The 18807-nt window shown below is 39.3% G+C and overlaps 1 protein-coding gene and 1 long non-coding RNA gene across 3 annotated transcripts in view; one reads left to right on the top strand and one right to left on the bottom strand.

Moving 5' to 3' along the window:
* Positions 1-1138: 1138 nt before the first annotated feature.
* Positions 1139-12534, bottom strand: LOC136794491 (uncharacterized). Of its 2 annotated transcripts, XR_010841343.1 has the most exons (5): positions 12507-12534; positions 11516-11594; positions 9609-9811; positions 1698-1843; positions 1139-1228 (listed from the first exon to the last, which is right to left on the bottom strand). It is a non-coding gene; the product is annotated as an uncharacterized lncRNA (long non-coding RNA). The 2 variants fall into 2 exon arrangements; XR_010841344.1 differs by lacking the exons at positions 1139-1228; positions 1698-1843 and adding an exon at positions 3905-3974.
* Positions 12132-18807, top strand: part of ANO5 (anoctamin 5) — a 100133-nt gene continuing 93457 nt past the window's right edge. The window contains 2 exon segments of the mRNA XM_059068236.2: positions 12132-12636; positions 12639-12911. Coding sequence (XP_058924219.1) covers positions 12132-12636; positions 12639-12911 — 778 coding nt within the window.

Here is an 18807-nt window from a genome sequence, read left to right as displayed (position 1 = left end):
AAATGCTGTGCATCACTTCCAGCTGGCCCATAAAACCCTCTCATGAGGTCACCCGTTCACTTCTTTCCCCAAACTTCCTAACCCACCCCCAGTCTGGATATCTACATTCAGGGCAAAGTTGAAAGCCATGGGTTGATGATAGTGAATCTTCTATCAGTCTGAGTCCCTGAACAATTAAGTAAAATAGAGCTCCCCAACACCAATCAGGAACACCATTTTGGAATTTCACGAAGTAAGAAATATACTTCTGTTTCACTCAGGATTAGGTCACTGAGATTTCGACAGTTATCCATCAGAGGAGGAAACATTCTCTTAATTAATACAAGCAACGAAGGTGATCTATTCAATTAGACCCTTCCTAATTAGGAAGGTTGAAATCCAAAGACACAGAATGCAGAGGATAATCCATGAAAAATGGAAGTGTAAAATTCATACATTTCAAGTGACCACTTAGAGCCTAATAAAAGAATCCTTACTTGGCCCTCTTACCTCCTCTCCTATCATTCACACTGGTCTCCTTCCTGGACTTGAACGTACCACGTGACCTTTGTGCATGCTACTTTCTCTACCTGGAATACCCTTCCTTCTATTCTATGCAGTTAGTTTCTTCTCATCATTCAAGCCTCAGCTTAAAACGACATCTCTCCAAAGAAGCCTTCCTAGCTCTCCCTACATAAACTATATGCCCCCAACCCAATAATTCTCTAACACATCACTCTATTGTTGTTCTTATAACCCTTTAAAATAGATCATTTTAATTTTTAACCTGTTTATTTCTCTCTCCCCAGACACCAGAAGTTTCATTAGAATAGGGACCTTATTTTTCTTGGCCACTATTGTGTCCCCAGAGCCTTGCACAATTCTAATCAATACCAAAGATGCTCAGTGATATTAGTTGAATGAATGAATGAGAGAAAAGCAGAAAAGAGAGAGAGAAATGGTAGAACACCCAAGAAGATCACTTGTAATATAATAAACTTTCATTAGTTAAGTCCTGAAGATACCTCATCTTTGTTCTATGAAAGGACTTAATATATACTACACTATACTGAACTATGCTGTATTATATTATGCTATGTATACTCTTATAGAATAACATTCTTTCAAATTACTTACCTATATTTTTCAACGTACCTACCTCATATAGTAATGGGCACATTTCAAAAAGAAGATAATATTTAATTCAGATCATAGATACCAGAAAATGCTTGAGAGAAGATTTCATAGTCTGAGGACAGAGAATGGACAATTAGCTGTTTTGGTTGCAGCAATAGAAGAGGCCTTAATGAAAGACTATTAGGGCTCAGAGATTCAACATTTCACAGGAGGACCAGGCTTAGGAAAGAGATAGGAATCAAAGCAGTTTTAAAGGGCCCAGGAACACGAGGGATAATAACCATCTTATGGCAGGAATGGTCTAGCCAATGTACCTGCCATCCTAGATATCATGACATATCTAAACATGGTCTCTCTGTTAGATTCCATTTACCACCATGATGAATGAATTCAGGTCTTTGTGTGTATATGTATGTGTGCCATTTTCTTAGGTTACAAAGACCTAAATGGGAGCATCTAATTGGCAAAGTCTATATCATGAGACTGTTCTTTAGCTGCTACTCCATCCGTTTCTATGTTAGGAGTTAGGAGGGAGAGGAGTGCCCTCAAATGAGAAACACACTCCAGAAAACAGTACTTACCAAGGCACGGGCCTGCATGGTAAGTAGGTGGATGTTCTTAAATGAGGTCAAAGTGAGGAGAAGGCAAGAGCTTTGAGGGCAGTGAGGAAGGTGGTGGTCCACTTGGGAAGAGCCTTGGTGCCAGGCTCAGAAACTTGGGCTGTATCCTGGAAAACATGTGCACATTATTTCACTATCCAGATCATAAATTCATTGGTTTAGAGAACAAAATATTTCTCTCTCTGCAGACACACACAGCAGCAAGCATAGTACTTTGCACAACATGGTCAGTCAATAAAGTCCTTTCAAGCAAAGCAGAATATAGGGGATAACAAGGTGACATGAATTCATGACAAAAGAATAGAAATAAAAAGTTGAAGAATAGGCCAACCTTAGAAACTTAGAAAGAGGTTTATTTTTCTCCTAACTCTTCTGTTTCCCCCTTTGAGTCCCTAAATCACCTCTTCCCCTTTTTCTCCTCTTCTCCTCTCCTCTAGAAGGTACCCAGGGTAATGGAGGAAATGGCAGTTGAATATGGGGTTAGTTAGACACAATTTCTAATCCATGCTGTGCTCCTAACCAGCTTTGTGACCATGGGCAAGTCCTTAAGCTCTCTGATGTTCAGTTTCCTTGTTCACAAGCAGTAACTCATGGTAATGAACTCACTGTTTTGACAATTTACCTAATAGGGAAGTTCTTTTCTGTCCACTCTGCCTTTTTCTTACTGAGGCACCAAATCCAGTCAAGACCTCTAAGCAGTTTTCCAATGCTCCAGGATTCATTTCTCTCCTTCCTTGCCCCTGCCCAGCCTTTATACATATTAAAGGGGGTAACTTGTGATGCAAATAAATGAAACTTTAATGGTGCAATTATAGGCAGTTAGAGAGGTATCTTTGTCAGGGCATCCCTCACAGTCATTTACATAATATTAATTGGTAATCACTTTTGCTTAACACATCTGCTAGGCAGTAAGAGTTTTCAGCTGTAATGTGTAAAGTTTATAAACCATTAGGAGGCAAAATAGTGCAGAGGAAGAGCATGATCTCCTGAGCTTATCTACCTCCATGGAAATCCTGGCTTCACCTACCTGCTGTGACTGTGGGTGGGCAAGTTACTGAAAACCCTTTGCACCTCAGTTTCTTCGTAAGAAGAAGAGGGAGAATAGTATATATTGTATGAGGTTGTTAGAAAGATTAAATGAGTTCATACATATAAAGCCCTTAGAACAGTGCCAGAGTCAGAATTAAAATCTGTTGAATAAAATGACTGAAAGATCCCTAAATACAAAGAAAATGATACACGTTCTGGTACTATGAACCTTCAGAACAGCTAACCCTATAGCGTGAGCAGACATGCAAACTGACTCAGAGATAAACACCTCACGTTCCTACTAAATGAAGGTTAGGCATGCAAAGATTTATGAAGTGTGACACATACTAGTCACTCATTCATGCATTGAGAAGAAAAAATAGGTGAACCAAGCCCAGACACAGAAAACTTTAGCCTCTCTCTCTCTCTCTCTCTCACACACACACAGATAAACACACACATCCTTTTTTCTATGTCCTATACAAGCTCCGTATCTTATTGTATGCAGGACTGTTAATTTTTAAACAACTTGAATTTACAGTCATTAGGAGCTAATTTAAAATTATAGTGTAGTACTTATGAGTATGAACTCTGATTCATATTTAATTTCTTTATCCGTTTTGCCTGTTTTACAGATAAGCAGATTCAGGTGAGGAGATGTTACAATACTTGCGCAAGATGATTGGGGAGTGGAGCTAATTTTATTGGTCTGTAATGGGTTAGAGCTTTAAATTCTCCATTCACCTAATCTCCTCAACATCCCTCCAAAAAAAGACACGTACTCATTTCACAACTGAGGAAACTGAGATCGAACAAGAATTGGAAGCTTGTGCCAGATTATGGAACTATTAAGTAGCGGAACAGTAATTTAGACTTCAGTTTGCCCACCCAAATACTATGGGTTTTTTCTGGATTTCTCAACCTTTGTCACTTTCCAGTAGCTAGGTAAAGCCATATGAAATTAATATAGAATTTATAGATCACAAATGATCAAATTTGGGACGTTCATATGTATACTTAGAGATGTGCTGTGCATAAAGCATCACAACTCCTTAACACCATTCTTGCTTCCTTACCTTTTCCTTTACTTTCTCAAATTCACAGCTTAACATCCCATAGGTCTTGACACTAATTTGAATGGAACATCATTGGAAAGTATCTTGGTAGAATAAAAGATACGGTCTTTGCTCTCAGATGACTACAGTCTAGCTGGGAAGAAAAGACACCCAAAAAAGAAACTATCAAAGAGCAAAACAATGAAGGAGAGATTCATTTGGATATCAATTCATCTGAATATTCATATGTCAAGCCCCGTGCTTGCCGCTGGTGGATGCAGCGATGAGTAAGAGACATGGTTCGAGTCCTCATGGAGTAAAGGAGGAGAGATTAGTGAACAAATAATTGAATAATCACAGATGTAAAATATGCTCAGAGTGCTTATCTGTTCTTTTTTCTTCTGGCTGAACACCCTACCTGGACAAGTCCTGGTCCTTCAGACCCTGCCCTGGGGTCCATCTGCAGGACTTTCTCTGACCTCAGTAAAGTAGATGTTGGTCAGTAAACTTTTGAAGCAGCCTGTTTTTCTTTTACAGACTCCCATTTCTTCGTCTTTGAAGATGACTTTTCTGGCAATTCTGGGATAGAGCCAACCCCTTAATGTAAAGCAAGTATGTAATCAAGCAGGGTGGGCTCATTTTCTCTGTGAGTGACTGCTTGCAGCTACAAATAAGTATCTAGCTTGGGGGAACTAAATAAAGAATGTGATTAAGAACTTTCTTCTTAAAACATGAAATTACAAACCACAGCAGGCTCAGTTACAAGTATGCTCATGATTTGCGGAGAGTCAAATATATTCTTCATGTTTCTTATGCTACTGGTTAAAACCATGTAGCCTTTGGGTGGAGTACTAGAAAGAGGATTTAATTAGGTAGATAAAATGCCAGATGTAACCACTGATGCAGTGACACCCTTTAATTGCATTTTCTTTGTACTTATGGTTGAAATTGTAACCAAATTAGGTACTTTGAAAATAGACTAAATTTGCACAAACATATTTTATAAAAGGCCTGGCAAATTTTAGTGTACAAAACTGTATGCTTTCACTAACTTGAAGCTCCTGTATTTCAGTCAAGTTTGGTTTTCTATTTAACCCAAGTTTTAAGGACTCCTTTAAAATTTCAATAGTGGGTATATTTTGGGGAACATGAATTGGATGACAGCATATTTAAATCTAAGCATTAAATCATCTTTTAATGGGAAATTACTGTTTCTCAGAAGCTTTTATTTCATTGCCACAGCACAAAAGATCATCTGAATGCTACATAATGGAGCACTTTAATCAATATGTGATTCTGCTGGGTCTTAAGAGTTCCTTCCATTACTTCAAGCAATATTTGTATCGATATTTTTATGCATGATGCATTTGATTTCAAAATCCCAAAATCTTTCGTTTGCTTCATAGATTACAAAAAGTTTCAGACTAATAAAAATAAATTCCTTCATAGAAATTAAAGCCATGGATATATATTTAACAATAAAAGGCTCCATCCTCTCAAAAACTTTACCACTTAAAGTCAAGTCAACAACAGTAACAAATACAATAAAGTAAAAATGGCAACCCATGGTTTACTATTTGAACAAGTGAAAACATGAGTTATTATATTCATTGCACCAAACAACCCTGTGAGTTAGGAATTATTTTCTCCATCTTATAAATAAAGAAACGGAGGCTCAGAGAGATTAAGCGTCTCACCAAATATCACATGGTTAAGAACTGAGAGAGCTAAGATTTAAGATCAGTTTCATCAAACCCCAAAGCCGACACACTTATCCATAAACAGTATTGCTTGATGGGAAGGAAGAAAATAGACTATCAGGCTATCATAGTAATCAAAGATGGGGGCTATAAAGTGAAAGCAGTAGGAGATTACCCAGTGTGACTTCCAGCTGGATGAAATAATTTTCAATAACTGAAGAGTGACACATTTCAAAAGAAGAAAATTGGTAATTTAGATACACAGTTTAAAAATATTGCACAAAATCAAAGCTGATTTTAGTTTCCACCTTGAAAAGCTATGTGGTGATTAAGAACACGAATTGTGGAATCAGGTTACGATGGGTCGAAGCTCTCGCTCTTTTAATAGCTATGCAACTGTGGGCAGTTAACCTTTTTAAGCCTTAGTTTACTAAATCATTTTTTAAAATAGGGATAAAAATAATAATTTCGTCTTAGTCTGGATTTCCCCTAATAGCAGAGCCCGAGGTAAGACTTATATACAGGAAGATTATTTTGAGAAGTGATATTAAGGAAGGTTTGGGGGTGGTTTGGAGGTGGGAAGAGTCAAACATGAACAAACATGAAAGGAAGACAAGCCAATCCAAGGGCTAAAAGGGGTAAATCCCTCTGATGAACCCCTGAAGAGCTGTGTTAAATGCATCTCAGAATTGCCTCTCCAAGACATAAAAAAGGGGAATATTTATCCCTCATTCCCAGTTGGTCAGAGTAGCTTTATGTTGTGTTAACGTTCTCTTACTTAAAGGTGTGCATGTGTGTCAGAATAGTGTGGAGTGGACAAGCATAGGAAGCTCACTTCATGGTGATGGAAAAACCAGGAAGTATGAGATACTCAGTCGAGTCAAAGCAAGATTCTTTCAAATTGTACATGTGCATAATTAATTGCTATAGTAAAAACTGGCATATAAAGGTGAGCCAAAAAGTTAGTGATAGAAAGAATATCAGCAATTGCCAGAGGCTACTAGATTGGATAAAGGGATTGACTACAAATGTGTGGAATAGTTTTGGGAAATGTTCTATATTGTGAATGTGGTGATTGTTACATAACTATATACATGTCACAAATCTATCTAATTGCACACTTAAAATTAGTGATTTTAATTATTAACATAATTATAATTACTAATGTACATTATATCTCAATAAAGTTAATTTTAAAAGAGGGTGAGCCAAGATGTGTAGTACATACAGAGGTGTCTGATAATAAGTACCTACCTTACATCATCATGAGGAATAAATGTAGTAATAAATGCAAAGCACATTAATACATATTTGAATAATAGTAGCTATTATAATTACTAATCACCAACTTGAGATAATCCTGGTGACTTTGAAATAAGTGGGAGAGTTGAACTAGTTTGGAGGAAACTGATTTAGCCTTGTATCTGTTCAAATTAGAGTAATATTAAAACATACAAGTGATTTAAGACTTTAGAAATTTTCAATAAGCAGTTAGTGTGGAGCTGGATATTTGACTGGGCGCCTCAAAGAAGAGAGAGTTAATGAAAAAAAAAGAGTAAATGAGAATAACAAGGGAGATTTTGCTGAAAGAAGATGAAAGAGGAAAGGAAATCATTGAATGTACAAAAGAAAGATTAAGACTGGCATTCTTTTAATGTATACTATGTGCCTAGGACTTAGCATTATTATTTAATTTTCATAACCACACTGTTTGCTGGATATGATTGTCTCCATTATACAGATTAGGAAATTAAGGTTTAGAGAGGTTAGCCCACTAGCTAAAATTTATGCGGCCACTTCGAACTTGGACAGGTCTGCCTGATCCAGAACCTCTGACTTTAACATGCATGCTCTTTCTTCCATATCATACTTCCTAAAGAGTGGGAGACTCAGAATTATGGATGGAGACTCAGAATAGCACAGGCCCATTCCGAAGATCTGGAAAGAGGCACTGGATATAATGGCTGATACAAGGCAATGAAGGATAACCTTTAAGGGAACAGTTTCTTTCAGTTGCATGACAAGGTTCAAAAAAGATATGATGGTAAAGAAAATCTAGACCCAGTGGGTATAGTTTCCCTGATGGAAAACTTTATCTGTGAAAGATGAAAGGGAAATATAGTAATATAGGTATCTCCACTCAAGGCCCAAGATCCAGATTCTTATTTGATGCAGCCAGTGTAGACGACATGGGTTTGTTTGTTTTTTAAATCTCCTGTTTATGTGTATGCCAAAGAAAAATAACAATCCTAATCATCTGACATTTAAACAAGAGGATGTGATTGCTTTATACCAAAGGACACTTGTTATTACAAGAATATAGTAGCACTAAAGCACAGATGGGTCTTTCTTACCTCTTCTTGTCATCTGATGCCACTGCTTGCCAAAGGTCTAGAATATGTCTTCAAAGAAAAGCCAAGAGATTGGTGCTCAGATAGTGAGGCAAAGTCCTGATTTACTGTCTCTATCTCTGCTGATTCTAGTTGTTTCTTTAGGTAAATTTTATGTTTTTTTTCAGAATTCGAAAATTATTTCTCAGAATGGCACTGAGCCAACAAGCTGCTGCAAGTATGTAATCCAATTATTCTCCCAGATTCAGGAAAGCAAGGGAGGAGTCAGCCACTGACTCAGGGAATAGGAAATGTGATGATAGACCTTTGACGTATCATTCATTCAACAAATATTTATGAGAACCTTTCTATGCCAGGCACCATTCTAAGTGCCACAGGTACAACAGAGAAGAAAACTGAGAAAACCTCAGGCTCCATCGATCTTATACAAAAATAAATATGTATCAGCAATTAAATATGCAAAGTCAGAAAGAGATAGCAGCTATGAAGAAAAATACAGCTAAGAGGATAGTGATGTGAGGTTATTGTCTTAGGGTGGTCAGCCAAGTTCTTCCCAAGGAAGTGACATTTGCATAGAAAACTAAATGACGGAAGACAGTGAACCACCAAGCATCCCTGTGAAGATCTTTATGGGCAGAACAGTCAGTGCAAAGTGCTCAGGAAATGATGGGAAAGTGCTCATTCGGTTTGAGGAACAGCAACAAGACAGCATGGCTAGAACGTGATGGGACAGGTGGGAAGTAGACTTAGATCACGTAAATATAGTGTGGCACTCCTACTGACAAGAAAGGTGTTTAGATTTTCCCTTATATGTGACAGAAAGTCACTGGCAGACTGCAGGAAGAAGGGTGTCATTTGTAATCTCAGTGGCTGTTGCAAACAGGCATGGGAGAGATGAAAACATTCTTGTTCCTGGCCTTCTGCTGAGACAGTCCCCCAGCTCTTCAGTCTGGGAACCAACTGCATTTTTCTAGTTACAAGGCATAGTAGACATGCCACCCAAGTGCTCAGAATTGTACTGGCTTTTCTGATGACCACAATAGTTCCAGAGGCCAGCCTGTAAAGTGAGCATTTTTTTAGGAAAGGGGAGAATGTCAGATGGTAGGATCGATGAAGGTCCTAGTAAACAGGACTAGGGCTTATTGTAAAAGTCCAGGGCCTAAATAAGTCAGGATTCAAAGAAATAAATATTGCAAATAAGGAGACTTGGCCCCCTCCTCTGAAACCAGTATGTAGTGAGTGAGGAGTCTGTGTGGAGTGAGAAAATGCCTGCAAATCCCAGAGAAATGGCTGAAGCAGCATTTTGTTGCAGGGGAAAAAATATCCCACAACTAATATCCTTACTGACTGCTAAATCTATAACTAGCTCTGCTAGTCAATAAAACTGTCTCATGTTTGTTACATTTTTATTGTTTCCAAAGTCCTTTCTTGCATATGATTTGTCTGACTTTCCCAACAACTTTGGGAGATGGGTGGAACAAGTTAAGAGCCTTAATATTCACAGATGAGGAAGGAGGGATGCTAAGTCATCTGTTCAAGTTCATTGTGCCTTTTAGCTCATTAAGGGACAGAGACAAAGATAAAATGCAAATCTTTTGACTCCTGATTCAAAGATCCATACCCTAGAGCATGCTGTTTTATATGGATTGTAATGATGTTGAAAATACATGGAATAAATGAAACTTTTAGGGGTTAAAAAGTAAATGATTGCCAAGTAGCCCAAAAGGAGACACTTACTGTAGGAGTTAAAGCTTTGGCATGTAGAGAAATCGAGAAAGCCGACTGATCCAAATGACAGACTGGAGCTGCCATACCCTTGCTTTAGATACCAGCAGGGAGAAGGATTCATTAGATGACTTTCCAAGGTCTTTTCTGGCCTCCAGAGTGTAGCTCATGAACTTGTCCTCTTCAGAGTTAAATCCACCTATTTAACCAGGCTGCTAGAATAAAAAATATTCACATGCAGGTGTTGCTCAATTTTACACACTTAACTTTCATACAGCTCAGGCTTTCATGTGTTATATACTGACACCCCTGAAATGCTTTCCTACAGAGAATTCATACTTTGACTTACCAGTTGGCAAACAAGTATTTTAAGCAATCATTTGACAGTTTAGTTACCAAAGTATCACCATTTTTATATCTACAGCTGTGTTTCTATTGTCATTTAAACACTTTTGCATACCACCCTTAGTGTAGGACACAAGAGGCAAATTTTTTTTAAAAAGGCACTACCAGATGATGCAATAACATTGAAACAAAGGCTGAATAATCTGGAAACAAAGGCTGAAATTATTTGGAGGGCTAAAAATGATAACTTTTTGGTCTCAATACAAAACTGTGTGTTCAATTACTTTAAAAGAACATGTATTCATTATTCATAACATAATTCTGGAAATGTATGGTTAAAGATTGGGTCTAAAGAGGCAAGGTATAGCAATGGAGGAAATTGACAGATCCTAAAATGATGAATGGATAAGCAAAATAAAGTATTTCAGTAATAAGAATTCAGAGAAAATTTCTCAATATCTCAAGAGTTATGGTATAAGATACATGCCTTCTTTTTTTTTTTTTTTTTTTTTTTTGCGGTACGCGGGCCTCTCACTGTTGTGGTCTCTCCCGTTGAGGAGCACAGGCTCCGGACGCGCAGGCTCAGCGGCCATGGCTCACGGGCCCAGCCGCTCCGCGGCATGTGGGATCTTCCCGGACTGGGGCACGAACCCGTGTCCCCTGCATCAGCAGGCGGATTCTCAACCACTGCACCACCAGGGAAGCCCTACATACCTTCTTTTGATACCTTATCAAAAGAACACAAAGAGCCAACTTTTTGTTAACAAAGTTTAGAGAAGTTGATAAAATATTAGCAAATTTGGCATCAAAATGTTCCACTTAATTTTGCACAAAATCATCATTAAATGTCTTTTCATATATCACTTCAAATATGGTACAGAATCAAGAATAGAAAACATAATTATATAAAATTATAGAACAATAATTTTATTGTTTTTATTTTTATTTAATCTACATAAAGCAAAGATTGTACCATCTGCTAAATCACAATATCTACAGCACCTAGCAGAGTACGTGATATATGGGAAGAACATGAAATGTCACATCGTAAACCTTTTATTAGACTCAAACAATGATTAATCAAGAAGTAAAAACCAAACACTTGTATCATAACTCGCAATTTATTATAATTATATGTAAGTCTATTGCTTGACTTATGTATATTCACATTTCAAACACAATTCCAGAATGCATCAAGTAAGGAATTGCCTATAGTCTGAAATCACTTGATCAGAACTGATATATTCCTAGAGGTTTAAATAGAGAACAGATAGCAATGTATAGGAAAAAAAAGGTGATTTCCATTTCCACAGTTAACCATGACCTTCACCAAAACACTTGTCTCAAGGCCTATTCTCTCATCTGTAAAAGGTAATTCTTGCTTCTAAAACGTCAGTAGAAGGGGGGAAAAATAGAGTAACCTGAAAATTAAGAAAGGTCAAGTCTTCCTTGGTTATGTCCTCCTTATTCTTAAATCATCCCATGCCTGCCCCAAACTCAAAGTCATGCCCTCCTTAGCACTCTCAAGGCCCTCAGCTCAGACCTCTACCTCACCTTAGTTCATCAGCACTTACCTATTTTTCCCTTGTTGGAGGGTAATTCTTCTTATCTCCCAGTTATTGGGGAGGTGGCAGTTGATAAGGTCTCAAAAACCTAGAACCAATTCAGAGGAGCCTGTGAAGAGTGGTGACCATTCGCTCTGCCTGAGGTTGAAGTTCTCAAGGCACTAAGACACACTTTGAGGTGGAGCAGGGCTCAATGGAAAATGGGTTAGTCTTGATAGCAGCTAAATTTTCAACACATTATGCCCGCACTGTATAATGTGACCCTCAAAAGTCCCTTAGGTGGCTACTGTTAGGCTTATAGAAACTTGACCAATGCCATCCAACTTTTAAGGGGCAGAGACTGAATTCGAATTCACAACAAACATGTTTGACTTTCCACCAACTGTGTTAGAAATCGCGTTTGCATCCCGGAAGCGGACCCTACCAGCTGCGAAGTTAATAACCACGCGCAGGACTCGGGAGGGAGGGGGCTGCTAGAACCTTGGAGACCCGGCCACTCGCGGGCCTTAAGGGGGTGGGGTCGCCTTAAGGAAGGAGGGCTTTTTCTCACCCGACAAAAAATAACTCCTCAACTGGTAAGGGGTTCTCTTCGAGTGCCGCCCATGCTAGGCGGAGGGCTGGGCCGATGGAAGAGGACCAGGCCAACTGGCTGAGGACGCAGCTGGCCCGTCGGCTGGCATCGGGGGGTAGTTCAGAGAGAGGGGAGGCGGCAGCCCGGGAGAACAGGGAGAACCAGGAGCCCGGGACGAGGGCCAACCCGGTGGGATGGGACCAGCATGGCCTGTTGAGAAGGGAGCTGCCCGGCCGAGGGGCCCGGGAGACAGCAGGCCCCAAAGCGGGACAGGAGGCGGCGGAGCCGGGGCCGAGCGAGTCAGAGGGCGGGAGCAAAGAGGGGCGGGGTGGCCTGGAGCCAGGCGGGCCGGGGGGCGGGGAGATAGAGGCCCCCCTGGAGGACTTGGGGAGGAGTAGAGAGAGGCGGGGAGAGAGCGCCCAGGCGTACTCAAAAGAAAAGCCGCCAGGGAGCCAGAGGACACAGGGCTCGTGGAAGCCGGGAGACTGGCAGGCCGGCACGTTCCGGGAAGCGTACTGGGAGAGGTACCAGGAGCGCTACAGGGAGAGGGCGGTGAAGCCAGGGTCAAGGGCCAGGTCGAGTGGAAGTACCAGCTGTAGAAGAAGCCCAGCTGGCTGAAGCCCCCGACGCTGGTGGAATCCGAGGAGAATGAGGTTTATAAAGAGGATCTCTTGATCCCGGCGCAAGTGCGGCGGCCCACGATCAGATTCAGTCTCCAGGCCAGATCTCGCCTCCAGTCGCAGCGGTCGGCAGTCTGCTGCCCCTCGAGCAGTGTCATCAACGAGCTGGCGAAGATGGGCGACCCGGATGTCCTGGAAATGGTGCAGGAGGAAGGTAGGAGACGGCGGGGTGGCGAGGGGAGCAGGGTCGGGCTCCGTGAGTGGACCGCGCCAGTCTCGGCGCGGGGGCCCTGGGGGACGTTGGCGGCCCTGCGGGCCGGATCCCGGGGATGTTCGCGTAGCGGCGTGCCCTGCGTGAGACGGGGACTGCAGGCGAACACTCCCTGCCCGGGCCGGGGATTTTTTCGGGCTGCTCCCGCGAGGCCAGCACCTGTGCAGAGCCACCCGTGCGGTTCCGAGACCGCCCTCCTTGCTCCTCTGGACGCCGCGGAGCGGTCGCACAGTGCAGGGAGGGGAGGCGAGCACGCCGGGCGAGTGAACTGAGGTGCTCGGGCCTCTGAACCTAGGCGGAGGAAAGAAGGAGTCTCCCACCGAGAGAGCCTAAGCTTAGGGCACATGACAGCAGTTCCCTGTGTGGGGAGCTGGCCCTCGAGTCTTGTTGCCCCTTTCTATTCTCCGATTACTGCTCAAGCTTTGAGATTATCGTTAATCATGGAAGGGCAGACCGAACCCTAAGGTCCATCAATTTGAGATTCTTATGCACTTGGGGAGGATGCTGTTTTACAAGCTTTCATTGAATCTTTAGTTCAGTTGAAAAATGTTTGCCCATTGTTTGCTTCGGGGTTTCCCGTCTCCCAGTACCCATGATACTTGGACTTTCTTCCTGAGCCATGCCTGAGGCCCCAGCAACCGGCCAGAAGCTAAACAGGTGTGGGTCCAGGGAAATACCAAGCCCTCTGGGACAGGACGGAACAGAGAGAAGGCCAACCCCTGGAAACTCCCGTGTGTCCACCCCGGACCTGTATTCTGTGGGTCTATTTTAGTACACGCATTTTCCTGAAAATACATGTACTTTTCTGGGTCTATCGCCCAGGGCCCTCGATGATACTCAGTTCTCTCAATGATACTCTACTTTCATGTCTTGTTTAGTGTTAGATCTAAACATGGAAACAGTTTTTTTTTTTAAGTGATAAACGATCTAAGAAGTCATTCTATTTAGTGTTCAAAGACACCAAGAAATAAAGTGCATTACTGCATCCTCCTCCTCCCCTTTCTTAACAGCTTGAGATATACTTTATTTACATACAATTAAAGTCACCCATTTAAAACGTACAATTCAAATTTTGGTATATTTACAATTTTGTGATCACCATAATCTAATTTTAGAACATTCTCATCACCCCAAATAGAAACCTCTTAGTAGTCATTCCTCCTCCCCCGCCCCCCCCCTTCCCCTACCCTCAGCTCTAGGCAGGCTCTAGTCTATTTACTGTCTCTCTAGATTTGCCTATTCTGGACACTTCATGTAAGACTCATACAATATGTGGTCTTTGTAACTGGCTTCTTTCTCTTAGCATAGTGTTTTTGAAGTTCATCCATGTTGTAACTTGTATCAGTGCATTATTCCTTTTTATTGCCAAATAATTTTCCATTGTATAGATATATACACACTTTATCCATTCATCAATTGATGCACATTTGGATTATTTCCAGTTTCTTGGCTACTGTGAATAATGCTGCTATGAAGATTTATTGCAAGATTTTGTATGAAAGTATGTGTCTATCTTTCTTGGGTATACACCTAGCAGTGGAATTGCTGAATCATATGGTAGCTCTATATAAAACATTTTGAGAAACTGCCAAACTGTTTTCCAAGTGTCTGCATCATTTTTCATATTTTCACCAGTAATATATAACAGTTCCAGTTTCTCCACATCTTCACTAACATTTGTTATCGTCTGTCTTTTTTATTTATAGCAACGCTAGTTGTTGTGAAATGCTATCTCAACGTGGTTTTGACTTACTTTGTTTCAGTGACTAAATGTGTTAAGTACCTTTTTCAATGCTTATTGACCACTCATATATCTTCATTGGAGAAATGTCTTCAGATCCTTTGCCCATTTAAAAAATTGAGTTATTTGCCTTTTAATTATTGTGTTGTAAATGTTCTTTATATATTCAGTGTATATGATTTGCAAATATTTTCTTCCATTTGGTGGGTTCTCTTTCCATGTTCTTGATGGTGTCACTTGAAGCAACTCCCCTTTTTTTAAACAAAAAATAATTTAAAGATAGAGGGAAATACAACTATTGAAAACTTTAAACTTTGACTAATGGCTCTGCTAAATAATGCAGTAAACTTGTTAGGGAAAATGATTGATGTTCAGTGTGCAAAAGAAGTCAAATGTCTTTTAGACAAATAAAATTAGAAGTCCTATTCTGTACTTATTCAGTGGTTTCCTCCTTTGCAGAGAATTATTTCCTATTGTAATTTCAGTAATCTGAAGCTCTTAATAGATTTTTTTTTCATTTGAAGCATTCAGTATTTACTTATAATCAGTCCTTCTGAAGTAAAGCTATGAGAAATATATTCTTCATTGAAGGAGGAGTGGAGGGAAAAAATGTGGAGTATGTACTTTATACATATAATGAAGGAAAAATATATCAATATGGCATTACAGAGATTGACCATTACTCTCTCTCAGATGTTAGAAGATCTAATTTAGCCTCAGGATAATTTTGCTTACTAGAATGTATACATGAATAAGTGTTACTTAAGCTTGAGATCATACTGAAGCTTCAGTCCATCCCAGGAAAGTTTTAGAACTTTTCCTGAAGTAATTTCAGTTCCCCTTTTCTTGGCAAAGACTTTTGTAATCGATTTATATTTCCTCTTGTTGTGATAAAAGCTTTGCCTCTGATTTGGGTGGAGGTAGGAGAAAAGGATATTAATGTGGAATACATGTATTTGATGGTTGGGTCTCATGAATGCATCCTGCCCAAATTCCTATAACCTGTTTTGTTCATAGATCCAGAATCCAAATAGCAGAAGACAGTGGCATTAGTAAGAGCAGAGCCTAAGGAGCAGGGTGGTCCAGCCCACTCAGATGACTCTTATTTTTCTAAATGTCTTTCAATATGTTGATTAATATGCTGAGTTGGTTTTATTGCCCATTATTAGGATTTCTGTTACTTCTAGGGTTATATGAAAAGTGCATTGCAATGAGGATGTATTTTTTAACATTGACAGTCACGTGGATTTTGGAAACCCAGTTCTAAATATATGTTTCTTTTTGGAGTTTAATGACACAGTTATGAAAACAAAAGTGTTGGTTGCAGAAGGCTGAACAATACTGGGTTCCACAGCATGAATTTTTAAGAGCTACTTTTATTCCTGTGTTTAAAATATAAATGGATTTCTTAGAGTAAATTCCCCAATATAGGTAAGCCTGGATCTGTGTATTATGTAGTTGCTAAATCATCTTTGAAGAGTAAATATGAGAAAGTTAAACAATTGATTTACATGAGATAAAATTTCTAACCGGAGAGAGAATTTAATATTGTGTCTTTCAGACATAATAGATGTTTCTAGGATTTGTTATATTTTCTCAGTTTATTTTCTTAACAGTTGAACATTTAAGCAATCAGTGATCTCCAATTAGCTGTTTTCCCACAATCTAATAATTTTTAAAATGAAATTATAAGGGCAATGTGTAATAGACCATTTAAATAGTTATGTAAAGAAACACTGCTAGTAAAATATCAATGTTGCTGAAATTGAACTATTTTGACTGGTTGACATTGTAAGGAAATTATGATTTGAAATATTCTTTCTTTGGCTGATTTATGACACATTCAGCATTGGAAAAGAAAGTTTAAGGGTTTAACATTGGAAAAGGCAGTTTTAAAATTGAATGTAAAGTTGCTTGCGTCTTTACAACTACATCAAGCATTGTATTTAACCAAACCACCTATCCTTTAATAATATGAATATTTGATTGCATATATGTTATTTTATGCTGCTGGAAGAAGTGTAAACTGAGAAGACCGTTTGGTAAATGCAAGGGCTATTTTGGGGTTCTGGGTTTGCCTCAGTGTGTATTCTTAGTAATGTGCTTTCAGTGAAAACTCCAAGCTGTCTTTGGGCTGGCTTAAATTTTAGCTCATATTTTATGATTCTCCATAGTGATTGATCTGGTTTCTAGCCCACAGGAAAAGTACAGTCAATTCTATTGACTTTAGAGGAAGTTGCAGGAATAATGAGAAGCCGCTCTAGAGTTGTTGGCTTCAAATCTTGCCTCTTCAGAAAGGCCTCTGTTTTGACAGAGGTTTGGAGATTATGCACAGTTTCTTCATCTTTATACTCTCTGAGCGAGTGTGAAAGTGTATCTGAGTCTATGGCATGTGTGAACATCTGATGACGTGTGTGTGTGTGTGTGTGAGAGAGAGAGAGTAAGAGTGAGTTAGTGAGCACTTTGTGTCAGAGGGAGCGTGATGTGTGAGGAAATACATCTATATTCTTTAATCTTTCTGCTTTTCAGAAAGGGTTATGGTTTACAAAGTGCACTCTACCTGGCTCTCAGGGAGCTTGCTGTCTTGTGGAGGGAGGTATAATTGGGCTAGGTAGCCGCAAAGGGCTTAAGTTCAGGGTGGTATGGGGGCAGGGAAGAGGCTAACTGTGGGGCAGATGAGGAGGTTGCAGGCAAGGCTTGAAAGGAGGATGTCAAAACTGATATAAAGTGAAAAATAAGCAAGAATTAGCCAAAAAAGATACTGTTGTTAGATCCAGGGCGAGGAAGCAGCAAGTTGAAAGGCGAAAGCATAAGAGAGAACTAGTACGGACAGGAGATAATCTAGAGGAACTGTACTGACTGACCCCTTTCCACATTCTTAAATAAATGCATTGCATCAAGTTCTGATAGCAGTTTGAAAATATTTTTTAACTAGGTGTTTTATGTTAAATGCAGCAAAAATAATTAGAGGAAGGAGGGGTTAATGCTTCCAGTTTTTCTACTTTCTTTTCTAAACTACAGAATTATAAAATACTCTATAACTCTAGCTTAAGGTGTGCATTTGTTTGCTCTGTGCTTGGAACTATATTTAGTTCTATGCACAATAGTGACTGTTTTTGACCTCAAGAAAATAAAAGCCTCCTTACGTCAGTGTGCAAGTACAATACGTTGAGAGACAAAGCATGTATTTCTTAGAATCTTGTTCTTTATCAACTTATTCTAAGAGTTTGCTAGATTGGTTTCCTTTTTATTGGAAAGTCCAATGAGAGGTGGTCAAGACATTATGGAATTTTGAGCTGTACATCTAGACAGTATTCATGGGTAAAACCCTTTGATGATGGTACTGTATAATATTTTATATTTTTCAAATAATTTTTACTTATATTTTTAATCTTTTAGATGAGAAAACCTGTACTCAGAAAAGTTGTGATATGGCTGTAGCTACAGTTTGTTAGTTTTCAAGCTTTGCTTATGCTAGCTATTAACTTTTTAATAGATCTTGCAACAAAAAGACCTGAATACAAAAGATATTCTTTCATCTTTATTCTGACACTCTAAAAGTCATCCCAAAGAATTTTAAACGGTTTTGAAAATTAATAAAAGAAAAGAATATATCCTAATAAATAATAGCAATATCAACAAGAATAACTAATATTCATTGATCACTTCTGTGCCAATGACTGCATGAAGCAATTTACATGCGTATTTTTCATTTAATGCTTGCACATATCTTAGGAGATAGACATTAATTCCATTTATGTGATATTTGGTAACTCTGAATTTATGTCATATTCTTAAGTTGCAAGGAGGCTAGAAAATGTGTTTTTTTGTTTTTTGTTTTTTGTTCTTTTTTTGCTAGAGCTTTTTGCTGTACCATATAATTAGTATTTTGTTGGTAAAGAACGAGGAAGAGAAAGGATATTTGTGGGGAGCCAGCAGCATCTGCTGTGTTCGTTGCCCACCATTAATAATCTTCTCCATTTCATTAAATGAAATCTTGAATTGCTCAAGCCTAGGAGTCTTTAATCTTCTTTGTCTCTCCACCTGCACATCTAAAATTTGATAGCAGTTTGTTTCCAATTTTTACTCAAATATCTA

The sequence above is a fragment of the Kogia breviceps genome, chromosome 7 (genome assembly GCF_026419965.1).
Source record: "Kogia breviceps isolate mKogBre1 chromosome 7, mKogBre1 haplotype 1, whole genome shotgun sequence".
In the NCBI taxonomy this organism is placed as follows: domain Eukaryota; kingdom Metazoa; phylum Chordata; class Mammalia; order Artiodactyla; family Physeteridae; genus Kogia; species Kogia breviceps.
The sequence above is the reverse complement of the archived record's forward strand: the minus strand, read 5'-3'. Positions and strand labels throughout refer to the sequence as shown.